Source organism: Rhinopithecus bieti, unplaced genomic scaffold (assembly GCF_001698545.2).
Source record: "Rhinopithecus bieti isolate Rb0 unplaced genomic scaffold, ASM169854v2 scaffold_53274, whole genome shotgun sequence".
In the NCBI taxonomy this organism is placed as follows: domain Eukaryota; kingdom Metazoa; phylum Chordata; class Mammalia; order Primates; family Cercopithecidae; genus Rhinopithecus; species Rhinopithecus bieti.
Window position 1 is genome coordinate 6,707 of NW_016820812.1, and position 23,254 is coordinate 29,960.

Sequence of the window (23,254 nt, forward strand, 5' to 3'; positions counted from 1 at the left end):
CATCCAGCACCTAAGATTTCCCTCTCCTAAGTAAACTGTGTGGAAAAATCACACGTAAATGCCAGAAGCAGTCCCTGAATGGCCATGAGTGGCCACAGCCCTGCTCTCCTGGAGGCCACACGAACGCCTCCACTTTTCCCACTCACGTGCAGTCTAGTGGTTTCCTAGAAGCAATAACAAGCTGGAGCCCAGAGAAGGCCCCTGACCCTGTCGGGTCCCCCTCAGCCTCTGGGCCTGCAGGGGTGTGGGCTGCCTGCTCCACAAGGCCACCCCACGGCAGTGACCCAGGCTGACACAGACAGAGTCCATTGGCAGCACACAGGCCAGCCACACACAGAGGGCCCAACCCACTCTGTGTCACAGGGAGAAGGGAAAATTAAAAAGGGAATAGTTCAGAAACTCCCTCAGCCTTTTGGTGCAGAAATAACCCAAAACTGTGCCTCCGACAGCCGACTGCCATCTATGGAGGGGCACCTATGGAACTGTGAGCCACCATCAGCTCCCCCACCTAGCAGGCTGGCCCTGTATCCTTGCCCTGCTGTCACTGAGACTTCAGGGGGCTCTGACTTTCCAGAGCATCCAGGGGCTTCCTCTGGTGTTCCCATCGTGTTCACGTATCTGAACTCCAGAGGGAGGCAGGGGCAGACCCCTCACGGGGTCTCACGGCTGCGGGTAACCTGCAGCCACAGGTGGAAGAGGAGACGTCAGAGGTTACACCCTCTCACTGCCGGCAGCCCCCACTGCGCACAGACACACGCATGCATATACTGGCAGGGGAGACTCTCTCGTCTTGTCTCCATGTCTTTGGGTTGTGAGTGCCTAAGGGTAGTGCCCTCCTCAGTATCCCTGGCATTGGGCACACAGTCCAGGGTTGATAAATGTCTGAAGAGTGAAGGCATGGACCAAGGAGGCTGGGTGAGGAGACGGAGGCACTCTCACCAGTAGGCCTGCCGGCCCTGGCCAGGTGACACAGGGCACCCCACTCCACTGTTAGGGTTTCCTTCCACGTCCCTCCAGGTGCCCTTTGCTGCCCTATTTTGGGGCCAGGTAGTGGAGGGGTCTCAACCCACCCTCAGGCAGGTGGTGTCACGTGACTATGAACACCTACCTCACAGGAGAAGGGGTATGGACAGGGAGTCTGGGTGTGGGGTGCTCCCTCCCACAGGGGGAGAGGGTAGCCCCTATCTCCAGCAGAGATTTGCTGAGGAGGGTCAAGCTATAAATGAGTGGGGGCACCCAGGCTAGGGGAGGCAACCACACAGGACCAGGGAGGTGGTGGGCTTGGCTACAGGGAGAACCTGCCAGGAGGCCAGTGCAGCTGGGCAGGCAATGAGCCAGGGGCCAGAAGTGGATCAGGCCCTTGAGGGAGCAAGGACTGGGTGAGGTGGGGTCTTGCGGGCAGCACCAACTTTGCCATGACTCCGGGACAGGTGGGTAGCCATTGAGGACTCTGAGCAGAGGCTCCATGTGGCACAGATTTGAGGAGTGGGATTGGCACCCAGTGGAGAGCAGGTGAGGCAGCTGCAGTGGCCAGGGCCAGGACCGCTCCAAGGAGCCAGGCTCGTCCGTAGAGAGGAGCTCACATTCTGTGTAGGTTCTGAAAATTTCTGGCAAAGTTTCAGATACAGCCCAAGTTTTGCCTGCAAATCAAGACTGTTATCAGTGCAGTTTCTCCAAACTACCTTTGCTGTCAGAAGAGGCTGGGTGAGGGTGGTCTGCAGTGGCTGCAAGGGTGCTCTGCTCCCCTCTGCTCCGTGCCCTGCGAGTTGAGCCTCCTTCATAGGAGTTATCATTGTGCACAGAGGTGGCTGCAGGTGCACTGAGCCTGGGAGGAGAAATCCATGAAGCAAGGAGTCAAAAAGGAGAACTGGTTCCCTGAGTTTCTCAGATAACTTCAGGGTAAAGTAGCCCAAGAGGGTTCCCAGGAAGGCAGAGAATGACATGGAGCCCCCAGCTCTGCACCAGCTTATCTCATGATATGAAAAGAGGTAAAGCTAAAGTTTCCTCGTCTTCTCAGCCCCCAAAGCAATGTCAATTCTCAGTCAGGAAGAAACAGAGATGATACTGCAAATTTGGAAGCTTGCCCATCGCCTGGCTCTGCTGGTGAGGGGACTGTGGCCTCGACACAAAAGGGCTGAGCCACACTACCCCCAGGCAATCCTCTCTGAAATTCAGCCACCAGGAAAGTAAAAGCATAGCAGACCAGTCCTGCAAGTTCTCATTCTCCATGCAGTCTGTTTTTAGGAGGGAGGCTTACTTTCCTGCAAATATTCTGGGTGAACATAAAAAGTGATAAGTACCATCTGATGGAAGTGCAACTTTTCCTGAGACAGGAAGAAAGCAGAGGGCAGACAGCAAATATTTACTGGAATGCCTATTTTGAGCTTGGGTTTTAAAATGCCTTTGCTCATATAATCCTAATATCAACTCCATTTGTAGTTAAAAAAAGCAACTCAAAGACTAAGTAAATGTTCGAGACACCATGCATTATTAAAGAAAAGTGCCACGATCTGAATCTGTGTCTACCTCATGCTAGAGCCTGAACTCTGTCTATATTTGATTTTTATCCATCTACATCTGTCCCTAGGATCAGAAGAGCAGAGTTTGGAATTAACGCTAGGTTAATTCACAAAGGTAAGACTTCCCATACTTTTGAGAAATGATTAAATGCTCAGTAGCATATGAAGGTCACATGGAAGAGTCTTAAGGTCTGACTAGATCAGGACAAATTGAGGGTGAGATGAGGGTTAGGACAGCGCAGTGGCTGCAGCCACCAAGCCCTGTGGCTCCTTCGCATGGCACACCTGGTGGGGATTACGGCAGACATGGCAAGCCTGGGGGCCCCGCTGCAATCATGTGCAAAAGTGATTCCATGATCAGCGGGCACTCTCTAAGAAAACCCCATGGCCTCTGAGGATGCCTGAGCATCCCAGCTGGAACTCACGAAAAGCAGCACAGGCCCCGCACAGCAAACGCAGCTGCTTGGCAAGGCAACCACAATGTTCTCATTAACTGAAAGCTACAGAGTAGAGGCTCAATAAACCCTTGCCGAATCTTGCAGGTGAACTGAGTAAGACAATACAGAGTTAGCCGCTCAAAGAAAAAAGTAGTTCACATCCCCCTCCTGTGCTCCAAGCCCTAGGCTCAGCAATTTATTTATATCACCCCAGAGTGCACACTGGCATCCCGACTGGGAAGACAAGGTGCTCCTGGCCCAGCAAGGTTATATGTCACCCTAAGTCACACAGCTGGCATGGGGCCCTCACTGCAAGGCCCTGCCAAGGCCAGCCCCTCCCGGGTGACTGGCCCAGCACGTGTGGAGGCTTCTCAGAAACCAGCTGGCAGAGCTGCGCCCACAGCTCTTCCTACCTGTCGTCTTTTTATTTGCACACGCCCAGCTTTCTGGAGTGGGACTACTAAGAAGTAATAAAATGTCATTTTTTAAAGCTGCTTTACAAAAACTGATTATTCATTCTCTTCTGAAATAAAGCAAAGACTAGATTTTAGAAGGACTTTAATTAATGCCCCTTTAACAGGACTATTCAAAAGCAAACACCAAAGGTAAAAATCTTGCTTTGATCCACCTACTTTAAACTCCATCAGTCAGCCACAGTGATGCTGTATAAAGGCAGGTTACACCATCGCAGCTTTCAGAGACCCTTCTTTCCTCCCTGACTCTGGGACGGAACATAACCAAAGAATAAAAACATTCCCCAGTGGGGAGACCAAGCTGGCATGAACCAGCACCTACGCTGCAGCACAGGAACCATTTGGTTCCTGGAGGTCTGATTCACAGGGAGACTGTCAGAGCCAGTGTGTCATCTCAGCCGCATGCCAGGCACGGGGGAAGTGAGGTGGGTCAGGCCCACCGTGGGGGAAAACAGGAACTGAGCAGAGTCATGTGGAGTTGCCCATGTCTCTTGGAGCCTTTATTTGCGGACATTGAGGAGTGAGAGATGCAACAGGACAGGACAGGTAGCAGGGTGGTCATTCCCTGCCTGACCTCACCCCGTGGAGGTCAGAGGGTGAAAGTGGGCACAGGGGCGTGGCAGGAAGGTCGTGTCACAGCACAAGTCCCTCTGGGGATCACACCCAGAGGCCTCTAATTCTCCACATTAACTCATAGGATTCAAGTAAAGAAAGTCCTTGAACAAAGAATCTGTGATATGACACTTCCCCCTCGCAGCCGTCACAGATCCTGTAACAGGAGACGCTGGGCTTCCCGTGGCTGGTGCCCCTGTCCTCAATTCAACCCAGAGGTCACCTTCCAGAGAGCCTGGGCAGCCACGCCCACCTTGATGGTGACATTGCCCACTCGGGAACAGAAGGACCCCTGCTTGGCTACCCCCACTCCGCATGCCAACCACAAAATGAGTCTAAGCCTGACAGCTCTAATTTCACTGTTTCTTGCGAATTATGGAACATGGAATTCCATCACTGACTACTCAGGAGCCCATACTAAATGCCTGGCCTACCCCTGGTGATCCGATGCAGCTCATGAGCCTCTGGCCTATCTTCTGCACATTCTCCACTGGCCTGTCTCCCACACCTGACTCTGGGCTCCAGAGGGCAGCACAGCAGGTCTAGTACCCGACACGGAGTCAGGGCCCAGTATGTTTCTGTGGAATAATGGGCAGGTGCCCTCTGTCCTCTTGTCCAGTGGGCTCTAGCCTTCAGCCTGGGGTTGCACATCCTGGGCAGAGGCCCGTGGAATGCAGCACGTTATATGGTGATGACAGGAAAGGCAGGCAGTTGCTTCCGCCCAGAGAAGCTGGGCCTGCCCACAGGCTCCAGGGCCCTGCGACAGCCCCTTCACAGTGGGCTCTACTGTGATGCCTCTGGAGGAGGACCTGGGCTCTGTAGCTGGAGCCTGCCAAGCCTGGAGGAGCCTGGAGCCATTATGGGGTCTGTCTCCTTAGCAAGGCCCTGACCAGACCCTGAGAGTTCAGAGGTTCCTGCTCTTGATCATGAGTGACCACCTGGGCCACCAGTGGCCCCAGGTCTTCTCTTGAGGAAGAAGAGTCCACTGGGCAGAGAAGCAAGGTGGGTTTCTGTGTGCCTAAAAATAGCCCAAGGAAGCTGCTCCTCTCGCCCTCTGACTGAGCTGGGAGGGAGGGAGGCACCGGCACAGTTTCCTGGGAAGCTGTGCAGCCAGATGACAATCGGAATTAGCATCGGAACACCTTGATAAAAGGAAGGGAGAAGGAGTTGAATCCCTGAATGAAAAATAGATTATTCACTGTCAGGCTGAACAATAGAACAAGACATAAATAGCAGCCGCGCGCAGGACATGCCAATTTTGCTCAAAAACAGTGTGCATGGTTCTCCTACCGCCCTCCAGAGAGTGCCACCGTCGAGCTCTGCACTCAGCAGATGGGGGAGAGAGCAATGGCCTCTCGGAGGCAGGAAGGACATGGGCTTTAGAAGCAGAGATTTGAGTTAGAATTCTAGTTCTGTTATTTACAACTCTGTGTGTGTGTGTGTGTGTGTGTGTGTGTGACAGAGAGAGAGAGAGAGAGAAACACTGACACAGAGAGACACAGGCAAGACAGAACGAGTGAGGAGAGAGAACACAATGACTTCTTGACATCTAAAATACCGTGAGGCTGACATAAGGGAGGAATTCCCTGTGTAGGGAGGTGGGAAGAATGTTGAGTGTTAACATCAGAGATCTGCATTAGGATTCTGGCTTTGTCATTTACATCTGGGGGCCGCGGGGAGCAGGTGTAGGAGGGGCAGGGGATGGAGGAGATACAGGAGACAGGACATGAAGATGGAAGGAGGAAGGGGAAGCAGGAGGGACAGAGGACCTAGCAACCAGCCTGGGTAAGTTACAAAGCCTCTCAGAGCTTTGGTTTGCACATGGAGAAAACAAGGTTCCAACTATTTCCCCTGGAACCTGGGACAGCTGTAAAGACCAAGTGTGAGCTTGTTGGCCAAGCACTTGGTGCAGATAATTGTTCAACAGCAACTGCCAGGACAGCCAGAACCAGTCTCTTCTGCACCTCACCCAGCCCTCCTACTCAACTTCACCTGTCAGTACTATTTCGTTTGCTCCCAAATGTTTGCTTCACAGGGCTCCCTATGCACCTGGTCGGCCCTGCCTCAGGTGCCCTACAGGACAGGGCTATGATGCACGGATGTGAGGCCCCAGCTGTCACCTCCCTGTGAGCTGACCAGGGTCTCTGTAGCAGCTTCCCCGATAAGCCCCTCTCGCAGGACCTCAAGAGTCCTGGAAAGGCGTCATTCTGCTACACCTGGGTCGGCGCTTCGACCGAAGACTCAGGTTAACTGAGGGTTCTGTTCTTGGTGCTGATGGAGGCTCATATTATCTCAAGCTCTCATGTAGCTCTGAGCTGGAGCTGTGTGTCAGGCTGCTGCCCTCCATAGCATTCAATCAAAAAAACCACCACCCCATTCATGGAGGCACAGGGAGGGAGGCTGCTGGGTCATTTGCTCAGGGTTCTGGGAGGAGCCAGGATTCAGAATCTGAGGAAAGACACTGGCTGGCTGCAGGCCTGTGGCTGGGAAGAGCCCTGGGTGGACAGAGGCTGCACGGGCTGGCGGGACCCACCCCAGAGCCCACCTTACCTTGGTGAAGGTCAGACAGTCCTTGTCTTGGTCTTTGTCCTTCATCTCGAAATCATAAAGTGCTTTTCCCTGGGGCGGGGCATGTGGCAAGGGCTGGATGCACTGGATATAGCTGGCTGGGAGGAAGCCCTGTGTGCCGTGCAGCTCGCCATGGTACCACTGTTCATCCACCTTGCGCCGCAGGACGATGATGTCCCCCTTGTTGAACTTGAGGTCGCCAGGTTCCTTCCCCTCGTAGCTGTAGAGGGCCTTGCCATAGGGAAGCAGGCAGGGATTCTGCAAGCAAGAGGCAGCATGTGGTCAACGGGCATGCTTCTTCCCAGTGCCCAGAGTGGATCTGCCGGAGCAGGCCGGGGCTTCCCTGGGGCTTTCTGTGTCCTGGGGGTGCATACAAAGTGCCCCGCAAATGGAAAATATTTCAAAGAAACAGCCTGTCACAGGAACACGCACATACCGAGGCCCCACCGAGATAAGAGGGTCCCCACCATAGCCATTCCTCCTAAACAGGATACTGTCTGGGGCCTTCCACACAGACCACCTCATTCTGTGCAGAAAGGACGCTGAAGTAGGTGCTGGCTTATCTTCATGTACAGATGGGGACACTGAGGCACAGAGAGGGAAGGTGACTTTCCCAAGGCCCACACCTAGGAGCAGTAGGTGGAATCTGAACCCAGGGCATCTGGGCTTGGAATTTCTTACCCAATATTCTGTGCTGAATCATTTTCCATTGGTTCCTATTTCTCAGGCATTTTAGTCTAAGAAGCTGCCAGATTTCTAGCAAGTATCCAACAACTTTTTTCTTTACTTCTTCTATGTAATAGTCACAGCAACTCAGAGCATGCTCCAGGGGTTGAAGCTGAGCAGCAGGCATGCATGGCATCCGTCGTGCCGAGCGTCCCACTCAGCAGACTCATGGCCAGCGGCACACACACGAGGACGATGACAAACAGCCTGTGTAGAGCACAAGGGCTGTGCCCAGGCACAGGAGTTCTAACAAGCAGTCCCCGGCCATCACAGACATCCAACCATGACACACAACTTTCTGCTGTGTGTACCTGTAGCAGTCTGTTCCAGAAGTACAATTTCAAGGGCATAAGACTGTATCCTCCTAACATAAGCGATGTTCTTGTATCCGTTGGAGGATAACCAACCCGTCTGCACCTGTTCTGTCATCCTCGGTCTCCAACCATGACTAGCTCTAAAATCCAAACAAGACTCTAGGCTGCTTCTGCTTGTCAGCAATAAGGAGCCTGTCAAGGAATCCCAAAACTGATGTGATGTCTTCGTCCACTTCCTGGGCTTCTCTAACTGGCCCTGTCTCATCATGACCATCTGGCCACACGGGCCTCTCTCCCTTTCCTTTATGGGTGGCCAATACCCACTCAACTGTGGGAGCTTTGTCAGAGGTCAGTCCTGTGCCAGAGGAAAACCAAAGGAAAGCCTTGCATTGTCCGGGTGTCAATACCCAACGATTTTCCTACCAGAAGCTGCCTTTTCTCACCAGGGCTGCCTATGCCAAGGAGTTCTTCAGTATTCGGATCAATCAATAGAAGCACAAAAGCCTGAAGCAGTGGTATATCGAGAAACTCTTTGTGGAGGACTTAATAGCATGTTGGCAACTCAATCATTCTACATTTATGTTTCAGCAACGTCAAACGACAGCAGTTAAGAGAGAGCCTGCTGGCAAATTGACAAACAGCCACCACTAACCAATTAAACAGTAACACCAGAGGATTTTTCATTGCAGAACTCAAAGAGAAAAAAAAAATCCGTTTGCTTCCAATAATACTCATTCTGGATAGCTTTGTAGTCCGAGCACAATAGTGTGTAACGAGCCCCAATTTTAGAGAGCGGAGGCAAGGGGTAATTTGCAAGACAAGCACTGTGATCGCAAAAAAATTGGAAGGGGCAGTTGGCTGCAGGCCATCAGAATAATTCCACTGCCACACAGGAGCCACTCAGCCGCCAGCCAGGGAATCTCAATTTGGGACAATTCTGTCTGAAGATATTTTTGGCTATCACAACCGGAAGGTGGGGTGCTACCAACATGTAACAAGTAAAAGCCAGGGACATTGCCAAACACCCTGCAATGCCCAGGACAGTCCCTGCTACAAAGAAAGACCCGGCCCAGAGCATCAGCAGGTTAAGAAACCCTGGTCCAGCCTGTTTGGTTAAGTTTACAAAAAAGACAGAGTAAGATTCCTTGTTCTAATAGAACTTAGTCTACGAACACTTTAAAAGTTAAATATAACATTTATTTTCATGATAGGAGTATTTTCACTATTGGCTACATGGAGACACTTAGATATCCATCAAGGTAAGCAGTTTTAAAGGGATGGTAAGAAAAAAAAATGCTGTGAAGTTGAAAAACCAGCCTCAACAAGATGCACACAAAAAAGCTTTACTTTGTCAGGGAATGACTCCATTTCCTTTCTTTCCCAAATCACAAGGGTAAGGCTTAAAAGCCGTGTTATAAGAGCTATAGACTCGGTGGCTGTTTGGCGACTTTTGCTACCATTGGTAACAACCGTGGGCAGGAAGGGCCAGCTTTGCACCTGCCTCCATGCTGCACTTCCTTCTGCAGCCAGCTTGTGCTATCTGAGCATACACACCTCCCTGCAATGCCCCTGTGAGAAGGGAACACTGTGTTTCCTCCCTGGCCTCCCCACCATCAGCCTTGTCTAGACTGGTTGACATAAAGGCCACCTGAAGACACCACTCACACCCACATTGTGTAACTGCGGCCCCAACTTAGGTAGTGTGGCAGGGAAAGCTGGGGTGTAGGGCCAGACAGACTGAGGCATCTTCCACCAGGCAGCCTGGGGCTGTAGGCTACCACCCAGGACAGAGGCACTCTGTGAGGCAAGGCACACACTCCTGAATCACAGGGGGATTCTGCCTTTCATGAATTATCCGCAGGGACCATGGCCTCACTGGTATCAGCACTGTGGCCTGCAGGTCTCCTTGACGCCCCACTTCACTGTCGCAGACCCCAGCTTGACCTGCCTCTGTGCCAGTGGCCCTCAAATCAACCTGTGCCTGTGATGTCCCTTCTGATTAGCGGACTTGATGTGAACCCAGATGCCTGCTTGACGGCTCTGCTGGACATCCACAAGCTCCTAGAGGCCATCGTCTGTCCCTCCAGCCCTTCCTCCTGTGGCCATGGAATCCCCACTCAGCTGCTGGGCAGGGACCTTCAGTCACCCCTGTGCCCACCCTTTCCCTTGGCCTGGGCACTCCTCCTGCCAACTCCACTTCTGAGCTCTCACCCAGAGGGCCATGCACTCTCCCACTCCCGCTGCCTTACCTGCCATCGATCCTGAGCCCAGTGTAAACCTCCTCCAGGGGTCTCCTGTCCCATCAGCCTGTCATGGGCTGGATGCCCAAATGCAAGGCCAAGCTCACACACCTGCTACTTATGAGCTTCAGTGGCTGCCTGCTGACCTTAGGGGATCCGAGCTCCTCGGCACAGCAGCCGAGGTCCCCTAAGCTGGCCTCAGCACACCTGGCCAGCCATGGCAGACAGCGTCCTCAGTCACAAGAAGTCTGTGCTTCTGGAACCTAGAAGGGTTTTGCAGACAGAGCTCCATGCTACTTCCTCTGCCCTTCTCACTCCCTCTGAAACCCACACTGCTCCCTCGTTACCAACTGTGCCCTCCTAATTCCATCAGCCACTCACCAGCCATCCTAACTCTATCAGCTACCTTCCTAATTCCTTCGCTTCTATGCCACCAAGGCCCCCAGGATGAGACTGTGCTGTTCACCCTGATGACCTCAGGACCCAGGAGTGTTCTCTCTGCATAGCAGGTCCCCTCTATGTGCTGTTAATTCAAAGGCACTCAGGTTAGTCCTGAGTCAGGCCTGGATGGAGATGCAGGGGGTAAAGTCAGAAAAGAAGTATCTGGGGCCAGGTATGGTGGCTCACGCCTATCATCTTAGCACTCCAGAAGGCTGAGGATGGAAAATCACTTCAGGCCAGGAGTTTAAGGCCAGCCTGGGCAACATACTGAGACCCTATCTCTAAAAAAAAAAAAAGAAAGAAAAAGAATTTTTTTTTTTTTAATAGTCAGACATTGTGGCAAGTACTTGTAGTCTCAGCTATTGGGAGGCTGAGGCAAGATGACTGAGTGAGCCTGGGAGTTCGAGGCTGCAGTGAGCAACGATCGTACCACTGCACTCCAGCCTGGGTGACAGAGCAAGACCCTGTGTCTAAGAACAAAAAAAGGAAACCAGGGCAGGAGTAGGGCAGAAGCAGGGGCAGACTGGAGATTGTCCTCCTGGCCACCACTCCACAGGTGGTGACCCACCTGCTGGCCTCGAGTCTGGGACCGAGAGCATGACTCTCGGAGCAAGCAAGCTGTGAGAGCATGCGGGCTCCAGGTGGGGCCTGTTTGCCTTGCTGGCTGGTGAGCCAGGAGAAGAAGTGGAGAAGGGTAGGGGAGAGAGAAGGCGGGAGAGAGAAGGCAAGAGACCCCCCATATCCCCATCTCAGACTGCCAGACTCAGATTTGACAGAGCAAAACCAAGAGGGGGAATGAATCTTTTTTTTTTTTTTACATGGAGTCTCACTCTGTCACCCAGGCTGGAGTGCAATGGCCGGATCTCAGCTCACTGCAAGCTCCGCCTCCTGGGTTTATGCTATTCTCCTGCCTCCACCTCCCGAGTAGCTGGGACTACAGGCACCCACCACCACACCCGGCTAATTTTTTTGTATTTTTTAGTAGAGACGGGGTTTCACCGTGTTAGCCAGGATGGTCTCGATCTCCTGACCTCGTGATCTGCCCGTCTCGGCCTCCCAAAATGCTGGGACTACAGGCTTGAGCCACCGCGCCCGGCCAGGGAATGAATCTTTTTAAGATGCAGGACACATTTCTGAGGGAAAGAAAAAAAAAAAAACAGTTAAGGAAGGTGCCGAGAGGCAGTTTATTTGGAGGAGCAGTAGCAGCCAGAAACTGGATCTCATCAGGAAATGCTCATATGGGTGACACCCGGCACCTCCAGAGTTTTTCATCTTCAATGCTCTTTATAAGATTAACTAATTAGTGCATGGAAGGGGCCTAGAGCAGGCAGATGCTATTATGGGGGAGAAAAGACTGCCGATTTCGCGGCAGCAACCCGGAGGCCTCTATGTCCCAGCCTCCACACCCACCCAGGAGGGTGGGCAGCTGCTCCAGAGCCTGTTTGCTTTCTGCCCACAGACGCGTTTGCAAGAACCTCTCACGCTGTGGCGTGCTCCCCTTTAGAGGAATTTCATTCAAACATTGTCACTAAGCCGCCATTATTTGGGCTCAAGACATTAAGAAAAGAAATAAAAGAAAAGGGAAAACTCATCTGGGATGCCTACAGGACAATTAACACCAGCCACCCCTGCAAGGCATTAATAATAATTAAAACTTATAATGTCAATTTCATGGCTCATTACTCAGATGTGGCACACACATCTTCCTCTGGGCTTAATGTCCTACCCGTGGAGACGCTGCTCACGTGGGCACAATGGCGCCATCTCTGGCTTCTACTGGAATCAGGCACGTGGCAGCAGGCTCTAATGAATGTGCTCCTGACAGCCCTGGGTGGGACTCTCAGGCAAGCCATACCCCTGGGCAAGGGCGGGTGCCAAAGCCGGCCTGCAGCGTGGGGAGGGCACGACCCCGACTGGCCTATTCCAGACCTCCCGGCAAGCTGGGGTGGACAGTGTGGAGCACCGGCTCCCTGTGTTTAAGACCCTAAGGATGCAATCTTTCCAGGAGAGCACTTGCCACGGCTCTCACTACCTGCTTTCAATGGAGGGCCTCCTCCACGGTTAGCCCATCAGGACAGATTCCCGCCTGTTTTGCTCACTGGTGGATCCCCCACTGCTGGCCTGACACAGATCACACGCTCGATATATCTACTGAACGAATTAACACACAGACTAGCAAACCAGTCCCCTGGGACGGGGGCCTTGCCTCACAGCTTCTATCTGGCCCATTATTTTTCCCAAAATATGAGATTCATGGTCCATGTGACCCAAGATCCTGTTGCTAATAGCAGCTGGGCCTGGAGGAATGGTGAAAGTCCCACGGATGGCTGATGAGGAGTGGGGCATTCCAGCCAGAGGTTCAGCCCATGCAAAGGCCTGGAGTTACAGATGGACACAGCGCCTGCCCACGGGCAGTCTCCAGACCCGTATAGCACAGCATGTGGCCAGCTGAAAAGTGTCAGGAAGATGAACACGTTCGTCCACAGGCCCTGAAGGGTGAGACCCTAATCGTACACACAGCAAGCACTGCAGGGTCTGATAATGCGGCAGAGACAGTTAATGATCCCCTGATACCCACTCTCTACTTCTTTTGTCTGGGAGAATACTCCAAATTTCAACTGAGGTCAAGCTTCCAGCAGAAGCCTTCATTTTCCAGCCTTGCCTGCAGGCAGTCGTGGGTAGGTGTCCACATTTCTGTCCACGGAATGCAAGTCAAAGTGATTCCTGCACATTCTGGAGCATGTTTTATAATGACACGCATAAGGAAATCTGCCTTCCCACGGGCTGCATGGTAGATATGGTAGGGTGGGCCAGTTTTTCCATCAAACATTATGCTCAGAGCAAAGGGGGAAGAAATCTGGGTCTTGGGGTGACCTTGCAGAACATACCCCCAGACCATGAAGTAAGAAAAAGGAAACTCGATCTTATCTGAGCCATCACGTTTTGGGATCTTATTCACAGCTTAGCCTATATTCTGACTCATTCAGGAAGTCTCAGGTGTATTTACAATTTCTTTAGCTCGTAAGCATTTTTCAAGCCAAGGCATTGACTTTCATAGCACTGCTGAGGGTTATCATTTATGTGCTGTCATCTTTAAATAGCACTTTCAACTCAGAGACTCTCAGATTTAGAAAAGGCACGACTCTTGGCCTTACCTTAATTTAAATAATGTATTTACCAGAGTGTACCCCATCTTTCAGTTTATAGATTCATTCTGCGACGAAGAAGTGTGTTACTGTATCACACTACAACCAGAGGTTCCTAGGTTTTCGTTTTATAGATAATTATATTTCGAGTTCCTCTGTCCTTTTTCTCACTCAAAGCTGCTCGTTGGTCCTTTTTCTTTCGTCCTCTCTTTTCTTCTGACAGTTTCTTCTTTTCCCATATTTGCATACTCATTCGTCCAAGAATTGATGAAGAATTGATGAAACAAGACAAAGGAGGAAAACACAACTTGCCCTTCACATACGGGGTGACGAGGCCACTGCTAAGCTGCTGTGTGGGATGCAACTGTGAAGACATAAATTGTCTACAGCCAAGAGCTTCCTGTAGCAGTTTCACGTTGCAGCCAAAATAGAGAGGATTTAAAAGCAAATTTACTTTTCTTTTTTTCTTCCTTTTTTTTACTTTTCCCAGACTTTGTTGTGGCCTGTTTCCTTGTTGCATCAAAGCAGCGGTTAGGTCATCTGCAGTGGCCTTAGGAAGCACCTTTTGACAAAGTACCTTGGGCTTCGTTTTCCCATAAACCGGAGATAATCAAACCTGCCCTTCCATGCTTCTTAGTATGTGGAGAACAAAACTGATGATACGTAAAGAACTTTGTGTCTCTTAATGAAGAAGGAGCTATACAAAAAAAAGATCACTGACTACTTGCTGAGGCAAACAGATGTTCCAGGACATGGGTGCCAGGGCCAGGAAAGGCAGATGCTTCTAAGTGTAGAAAGTGGTCAGTGCTGATCCCTCCCCGTGCACTGCAGCAGAAGTCAGATGGGAGAACTGAGGACCACCCCTCCAGCATCTGCACATGTTCACTGAATAAGTGAATTCAGCAAAGAACCGATGCACAGTCCTTGGGTATAGACCCTCTCTTGCCCTCAGGGTTGAGGTATGTGCTTCTCTGGGTTCCAGCAGCACTGGGGCTCTCATCCCGACCTCGCCCCTTCCTGTCCTGAGCACCTCCTATGTGCCCGCTGCTCCTACCTCTACCTGCGAGATCCACAGGATCCTTACAGCAACCCTGTGAGCTTGGCCTTACATTTTCTGCACTTTACAGATAGGAAATTGGGGCACAGTGAGGTCCAGTAACTTGCCCAAGGTCCAAGAGGCAGGACTGGACCCAGGTGGTCTGACCTCTCAGCCTGTGCACTGCTGGCTACACACATCACCTCCTCAAAGTAACACAGCCATTATTTAGCTGCTGCTCCCCACCAGACATCCTGATAGCTGATTACTGCTCACAGGACCCCTGTGAAATAGGAATTATGGTCCTTTTATAAGTGAGAAAAAATGCAGCAAGTTGGGCAAATTCCTCAGCATCACAGAGCGTGGAATCGGGCAACCAGCTTCCAACCACCTGCCTCCTCCTCACTCCCCTAAAAGGTGAGGGAAGCCTCTGTGGAGCCCTGATAATTGTTTAATTATGGAAGGAAAAGGGCAGCTGTGGGTCGGTCATCCATTAGGCCAGGAGGGTCCAGATCTGTTTATATTTATCCAGTTCGGAGATGCATTGCTCACTTCCTCACTTTCTGGGAAGACAGGTCCCACACTGTGAGCTGGTATTTGCAGCGTTCTAGGCATGTTCTGATAATGTGCACTTGAGCAAGTCCCCAGCAACCACCAGGCACCTTGAAAAGTGCTCCTGTGATCCCTCCCAGGGAACAAAGGCCTCACTACCTGCAACCCCTGCAGCCCCACCTAGGCACCCTCCAGGACCTGCATCCAGCTGATTTCTGGCCAGCCCCATCTCTCACCTTTCAACTGGCCCTTTGGGCAGCACACTCACCAGGGCCTCCTTCGTGGGTGGCCTCGGGTCAGCGGGGCCTTGCACTGGGGACCTGGATCTCCAGCCACCTCAGAAGACCAAGAGGACAGGAGGGAAACAAAAGAGGGGACTAAAGGCAGAGGATTCCTTGTAGGTCCTTATTTCAACCCAAACCAACCACCACACCATCTTTATATACATTTTTCACATCATTATTTTCATGTTACCCCTCATCCCCCCCCCCCAAAAAAGTTGACCCTTGAACCAACATGGGTTTAAACTGCAAGGGTCTACTTACACATGGATTTTTTTCAATAAGTTATACTGTATGAGTGTGCCCCCGTCCTCTGCCTCCCGTCCACCTCCTCTACCTTTTCTTTGCCTGAGACAGCAAAGCTAACCCCTCCTCCCCCTCCTCAGCCTACACAACGTGAAGATGATGAAAATGAAGACCTTTATGATGATTCACTTCCACTTAATGAGTAGTAAATATATTTTCTCTTCCTTACAGTTTTTTAAATAACATTTTCTTTTCTCTAGCTTGCTTTATTGTAAGAACACAGTATATAATGTATAGTTCTTCCAAGGTATGTGTCAATCAACTGTGTGTGTTATCAGTAAGGCTTCTGGTCAATAGTAAGCTCTTAGGGGTTGAGTTTGGGGGAGCTAAAAGTTACATGCAAGACTGGGCGCAGAGGCTCAGGCACTTTGGGAGGCCGAGGCGGGTGGATCACGTGAGGTCAGGAGCTCGAAACCACCCTGGCCAACATGGTGAAACTCCATCTCTACTAAAAATACAAAAATTAGTAGGGCATGCGATCATGCCCATAGTCCCAGCCACTTTCAAAGCTGAGGCAGGAGAATTGCCTGAACCCGGGAGACAGAGGATGCCGTGAGCCGAGATTGTACCACTGCACTCCAGCCTGGGCGACAGAGTGAGGCTGTCTCAAAAAAAAAAAAAAAAAAGTTACACGCAGGTTTTGACTGTGCTGGGGGCTGTTGCCCTAACTCCCGCATTGTTCAAGGGTCAAGTGTAACACAAAAAGGTAAGAAAAAATAAAGTATCTGTGAGCATCTATGTAAAAAAATTAAGTTTCCCTAAGAATCCAGCTTGAATGACAAAGGCAGGCGACCTGTGTTAGAACTGGGTCCCCAGCACTTGAGGAGTTTTCAGGGTGGCCATGAAGCTTCTTGCTGAAGAGCTCAATTCTGCCACATCCTGCCTGCCCCGTGCTTCAGTTTCTGTACCTCCAAGATAAGCGTGCTAAGTATCTGTCTCACAGGTATCCTAAATGTGAGATCGAATGAGTTAATACAGATGAGTTACTCGTAACAGAGACTGGCACACCGTTAAGTACCAAAGGATGGTCTCCTGTTAGTAGCGAACAACTTGCAACTGGGGAAGCTACCAGACAGCAGCACACAGCGTGTTTACTGAAGTTCTCCACATCACATGACACACAGACTGGCAAGCTCCATCCAAAACAGAAAGAGGCCAAGTGCGGTCGGTCGCTCATGCCCGTAATCCCAACACTTTGGGAGGCCGCGGCAGGCACATCACTTGAACTCAGGAGTTCCAGACCAGCCAGGGTAACATGGCGAAATCCCATCGCTACAAAAAAAAAAAAAAAAAAAAAAAAAAAAAAAATTAGCCAGGCGTGGTGGTGCATGCCTGTAGTCCCAGCTACTCGGGAGGCTGAGGTGGGAGGATCACTTGAGCCCAGCAGGTTGAGGCTGCAGTGAACAAGCTATGATTATGCCACTGCACTCCAGTTTGGGTGACAGAATGAGACCCTGTCCCCCCCCCCGCCCCCCAAAAAAAAAAAGGAGGCCTTAGCAAAACAAACTTGACCACCAAGATAACCCACCTGGTAGCATATGGCATATGCTGATAGCATATGGCACAGCCATTCAAGAAGGTCCTAAGAAGGAAGGTTCTTCCACCAACAGATGATGGACTTCCTAGCAAATGTGCTAAAGGCTCGGGGAAGCTCCACAGACCTCTTGGGCAGGGTGGAAACGCTAGGGTGACCCCGTGACCAGGGGTGCCTCCAGGACACCCGCCCTCGCCTGTACAGTCCCTTATCAGCATTTGAGGAAAACATTTTGCCATATGTGAGGGGATGGCCACGGTGCAAGACGCCGGGGACACCACACACAGGAGGACCTAGCCTTGGGTGCAGAGAAGTTACATGACAGATGGGAGCAGGGCCACGATGGGGCCAGCAGCCCCAAGCGCCCTGCACTCAGGGTTCCTGGAAGCCCTGCTGTGGGGAGAGAGGAGAGGGTCCCAGAACAAGGGAGCCCAAGCTCTTACCTCTCAATACAGATAGGTCCAGAGGCTTTTACAAATCTTTAAATCATGTGGCCAACCTCAGGAAAAAATCACCCAGTGAGTCAGTTCGTACCTCCCTCTCTAGGAAGGCATTTAAGATACATAACACAAAAACGTGAAAACTACAAGTCCTGAATTTACATTTAGGATACTCAATAGGGTTTGCTATCATATTAAAAAATGTTAAGCCTGAATCAAAGCATACCTAATGGTTTGGGCTTATTTCACGTAGATATTGCATTTGCCTGCTTTACACTAATTCTGTAATTTGCTGCCCATAGAGGATGAATGAGGTCCAGCTGTCAGGGATGCAGACTGCCCTTGGCCCTGGGACAGGAGGAACTGAGCAGAATTCTTCACTGCACCAGGCGCTGATGGATATGGTTGGAGCAGGAGAGGGTCCCTTGGCATCCCATTTCCATGTTGATTTATAGAAATCCTTAACTCCAGATATTTAGTTACAAAACGCTCTGTCAACTTTGTAATGGAAATCTCCACAAAATTGGATGTTGCAGTTGCTTTTATAGACTTAAGGTGAACTTCATAAATAACTTACTAATGCAAATAGTCTCAATGCAGAGAAACAAACAAACGTTCTCCTGGGTCGCTGCAAAGAGCATGTGCCTCAACGTGCTGGAATCATCCTCCTCCCTTGGAAACCGGTTCCTTCGAGAGCAGCCTGCGGGGTACACGAGGCCTCACAGTGAGCTCTCAGCACGCGCTAGCCGTGGGCACGCCAGGACATTTGTTTGTACTCAAGGGAGAATCTTACTGGTGGCAGCTTCCCTTCCAAATGTATTTTGCATGCTAGTGAGTCAATCCGGTTATTTTCTGTTCTATCTGTGAGAAATTCGTTCTTGAAGACTTCACGCTTTAATGTGACTTTGTAAACTCATTTTAAAGTAAAAATGGGTCTTTGGTTGTCATTTTACCTAGTCCAGAGAACAAGACGGCCTTCCCAGCATGGCACCTCTTCCTCAGTGAGGGAGAATCCTTCTCCTGCAGGCCAGCTTCTGGGCAAGTGGTGATTTTTGAACTTCCTAAAGTAGTAAGTATTTCTGACCTTCTTAAGATATTAAATATTTTTGAACTTCCTAAAATATTAAAGAGCCTACTAGGCCTGCCTGAATTTTCAAAACGTAGGGAGAGGAATACCTTCTACGCTAAAGCTTTTCCTGATGGGTTCCAGATGTTGCCAGTCACTTAAATCAACCCGAATGTCTTGACAACATTGTGCTCTGAGTCTCACCCACATATCCCACTCCCAGCCCCCAAGTGCCTTTTTATGTTGAGTTGCTTCATTCGTAAATACATCTTTCACATTCCTTTTATGCTTTCAGGTTTTCTAAGCATTTTCATAGGCTTTATTTAACTTTCATTCTCATCCTCTCTACAGCCGCGTAAGGTGGGAAGTGGTTTTAGGACATTTATGCAGTTAGTCAGCAAATCGGAATGAGTGCCCGTTACTTGTGGGGTGTGGTTCTGGCATGGGGTTTGGGAGTGAACAAAACACTCAGAGGTCCCCACCCGGGTGGAGTTTATGTTCCAGCTGGGGGGCAGCAACAAAACATACAAATAAGTAAAATCTAGAGAATATCAGAAAGTGGTTAAGCGTTAAGGGGACACATAAACCAGAGGAGGGGACATGAACGCTGGGACGGGGATAGGGTGAAATCTTAGAACGTCATCACCGAGAAGGTAACTGAGCGACACGTGGATGAGCGAGGGCTAGTGGATGAGCATGTCCCAGCCCTGAAGGGCATGGGGGGCACTAGAGGAGCAGAGAGGAGGCGGTGTGCGGAGGAGGCACGGGCTTCCCAGGATTGGGGCTGTGGAAGGGCTGGAACAGACCAGCAGAGACTCAGAAGGAAATAAATGTCATTGAGAGTTTTCAATGTGGAAACTGAGGCATGGGGAGAGGATAAAGAAACACCTGAGAAAACATGCTAAAAAGAGCCGTTCTCGTGTGGGACGGGTGATGGGCTGTGCCCCACAGTCCCCACAGCTGCTCCTCTGAGGTGTGTAGGCCCGGAAACTCTAGATCAGGAGCAAGGAAAGGGTAACACCCAAGGATGCTGCAAAACGTCCTGACGAATCTACTCCAAGAGCAGGAAATGTTCGGTTTTGAAGAAGGGAATGGTATTACCACGATGATCCTAGGCAGAAACCAAACCGTGTCTTCAGTGATCAGGGAGGACATGTGAGTCACCAACGCGGTGATGTAAATCGCTTTCTCAGAGCCTCGCACCAGGACGCACGGCCTGGGAAGGCACGCAAAGAGTTAAAAGCAGAACCTTTCCAAGAAGGTCAGCCTAAAAAGCAAAGAGGAAGGGACTCAGGGGCTTCTCAATAAAAACGCTGGGTTCCGCCAATATGCAGTCCACCTGTCTCGGAAGTGCTATTGAGGGGAGCAAGTGGCACCTAACATTCTAGTTGGAGAAGGAGAGAGAAACAGAGGCAGGAACAAACTCTTTCAGCAGCCTCCACGACCCGTCACCTCCTGTTCTCACGAGTTGAAGAGGCACATTTTGCAGCTTTTTCTCCGTGTCTATGTGTCACTTTTCCCTCACATCTGCATTATTACAAAGCGTGACTTCCTGTCACCATGCCGCCATCCCCCATTGGAATCAGCGCAGGGGACACCGTGGCTGCCTCACTCCATCCCTGTCATCCCCAGAGTGGGTGGGGGTTCCCCCGCTGGCTGGCACCACTAGTACCCTTCCTTTAGCCAACCCACTCTGTGCCCTTACTGCCAGAAAAGTCAGCAGGGTTCTGGACCAACAGGAAGCCAAGACACCCACACGGCTTTGTTTCCTATGGGAGGTACCCTGATAATGAGGTGGTCTTTTTTTTTTTAATATATATATATGTTTTTGAGGCAAGGTCCCACTCTGTCACCCAGGCTGAAGTGCAGTGGTGTGATCATGGCTCACTCAGCCTCGACTTCCCGGGCTCAGGCAATCCTCCCACCTCAGCCCCTCAAGTAGCTGAGACTGCAGGTACATGCCACCACACCGGGCTAATTTTTTCTATTTTTTGTAGGAATGGGATCTCACTATATTATAGCCCAGGCTGAACTTCTGGGCTCGAGCAATCCTCCCACCTTGGCCTCCCAAAATGCTGGAATTACAGGCGTGAGCCACTGAACCTGGTTTTGAGGTGGTCTTTAAATGCAGAATTATCTGTGATTTGAGGAAGCAACTGGACTTTCCTAAAGTCTTAGAAACCTGCCTGCCTCCTTAAAAATTTAAAACATTACCACTTGTCAGAAAGTACTCTGAACATGTCCCCATTATTAATTCTTCTGAACTTCATAGCAACCTTAGGAGACAAGTATTATTTTTGGTGATATCATTGTTATATCATCATAATTATAATTATTAATATTATTATAATGGAGACATTATTATCTCCACATTATCTCCATTTTACAGTGGAGGAAACTAAGTCACACAGAGGTTAATTAATGTGCTCAAGGTCATGCTGCCAATATGTGGCAGAGCTGGGATTTAAACCCTGGCAGTTTGGTTTCAGAGTTTGTGCCCTTATCTTCTATGCCAGCAGTCAGCAAACTTTGTCTCTAGTGGAGCGAGGCGGCTTTGCAGGCCATCAGTGTTAGCTGTAACTATTCAGCTCTGCCACTGTAGCAGCCAGAGCTCCATAGATTCCATGTAAATTAGTGGGTGCAATTGTGTTCCAATAGAACTTTACTTACAAAAACAGGTGGGAGGATGCTATGTGTGAAACCTCACTTTGTATACTGTAAAATGTGATCTCAAGTCCAGGATGACTGACCAAGGTTAGGCTTGTTTTATTGTGTGTTTTTAAAAGCAAGAATCTCAATGGATTCACTTTCTTAACATCTGATGCCAAAACCAAAACATCACATTGATCACATTCAGTTTCTTGTGCATTTCAGCAATGAATATATCCAGCAAGGATAGGCTAGGGCTTTTTTAAAAGGTGAAACTCATCACCCTGAACTTGAATTCTCAACTGCAGGCAGGAGAATGCCTGAACCTGACAGATACAGATAAGTCCATCATTCCTTTCCAAGGTGCAGGCCTGGTGCTGTCACGAGCAGTATCAACCCTGGGACTTGAACTAGGGCTGGAAACTGAGGTCTCTCCTGGAACGCACTGAGGCAGCACTGGAGCTGCAGAGCACCAGGCAGTGAGCAGCTCTGCACTCACGCACATTCCCCATCCCAGGCTGCTGAAGAGGAATACATGACCCAGCAGGCTAGGCTGTCTTCTGCATCCTGCTGATGTTGGGACCACCAAGGTCTCACTGTCACAGTTTATTTCCTCCCATCAAAACAGCTCAAAGGAATCCATTGGTTTCTGATCATTCATTCTATAAGGCAATAAACACTTCAACACTTTTGGGAGGACACAATTGACATGCCGTGCACATTAAAAAGGGTGATTCCGAGTCTTATTTCTCACCACCCACACTAGCACCTGTGCCTCTCTGCACACTAACCCTGGAGGCGGGGTGGCTGCTCCTGGATATGCCCTGTAGGAAGCTCGGTAGGAATCGCTCAGAAGGGTGACTCATCGCCCCATCCTTTCCCGCCTGGCAAATTAGAGGATGTTCCACCCATGGGGCAGCCCCGGCTTCCTTAGCACAGCACGGTGAGCTAAGAAAGGCAGAACTGTCTAGTCCAGGGAGGGCTGAACTGCAGGGAGCTCGGGACAGGAGAAAGCTCTGTTCCTTACACATCCTGGGACCCCTTAGGGGCAGAGGCAGACACGGAGCCTTGTGCTGCTCCTGCTGCACTCAGCCTCAAGCCCATCCAGGAAGACCTGCACCCAGCTCGGGGTGCTGGAGGAGTCGCGGGAGCGTCAGAGCTGAGCTACAGGTTGAGAAGGAAGGAGCAAGTGCAGCACCCCTGGGTGCAATTCTCAGAACACAGAATCAGGAGGAAGAGCTCTCTCAGGGGAGTTGGGGTGCCAGGGGGAAACAGGCAAATCAGCAGGTTGCTTCTACCCTGAACTCAGAGAGGCAAGACAGTCTGTTAGGGGTCCCACAGGGCAGCTTGCAGAGGGCTCCAGGCCGCAGACGCTTCCCTCTCATGGGTAAAGCACCTCTCTGGTGCTGTTTACCAGTAGCCTTGGCCAGTGTCTATGCTAAAGAGAAGCACCCAAAGGACTGGCAAACACACGCAGTCTTCTCTCTTTAGCTAAAGCAGAAAGGCACAAATTTCTGGTAACCGCTGCTCCCAGGCTCAGCCGGCATCCACGACTAGTCACAGACAGTCACAGCACCAAGAAGATGCACCAGAGGATCCACCAGGTGCTGAGGGTGCAGGCACACTCCTCCAGAGAGGCAGGGGTCTGCAGCTCCTCTGGTGAGGGGTCTCTCCTCAGGGGAGACCCCAGGGGCATTACACGGTGCCCCCGGCAAAGATCTGAACACGAGCCTTTTAAAAAATGATATTCATATTATATTCATTCATTCAGTCACCAAGTATTTATTGTCCACCTAATATGTGCCAGACATGGTTCTAGGAACTAACAAAACAGATAAAGAAAATAGAAACAAAATAGATAAAAACATCTCTACCTTAAGGGAGCATACACTTTAGAAGGGGACAGAGACATAC

General features: G+C 50.5%; 1 protein-coding gene across 1 annotated transcript in view; it reads right to left on the minus strand.

The window, feature by feature from the left end:
* Positions 1 to 650: 650 nt before the first annotated feature.
* LOC108520523 (SH3 domain-containing RING finger protein 3-like) overlaps positions 651 to 23,254 on the minus strand; it is a 222,759-nt gene continuing 200,155 nt past the window's right edge. The window contains exons 3-4 of the mRNA XM_017859931.1: positions 6,592 to 6,867; positions 651 to 677 (exon numbers count right to left, since the gene is read on the minus strand). Coding sequence (XP_017715420.1) covers positions 651 to 677; positions 6,592 to 6,867 — 303 coding nt within the window. The remainder of the gene's footprint in view (positions 678 to 6,591; positions 6,868 to 23,254) is intronic.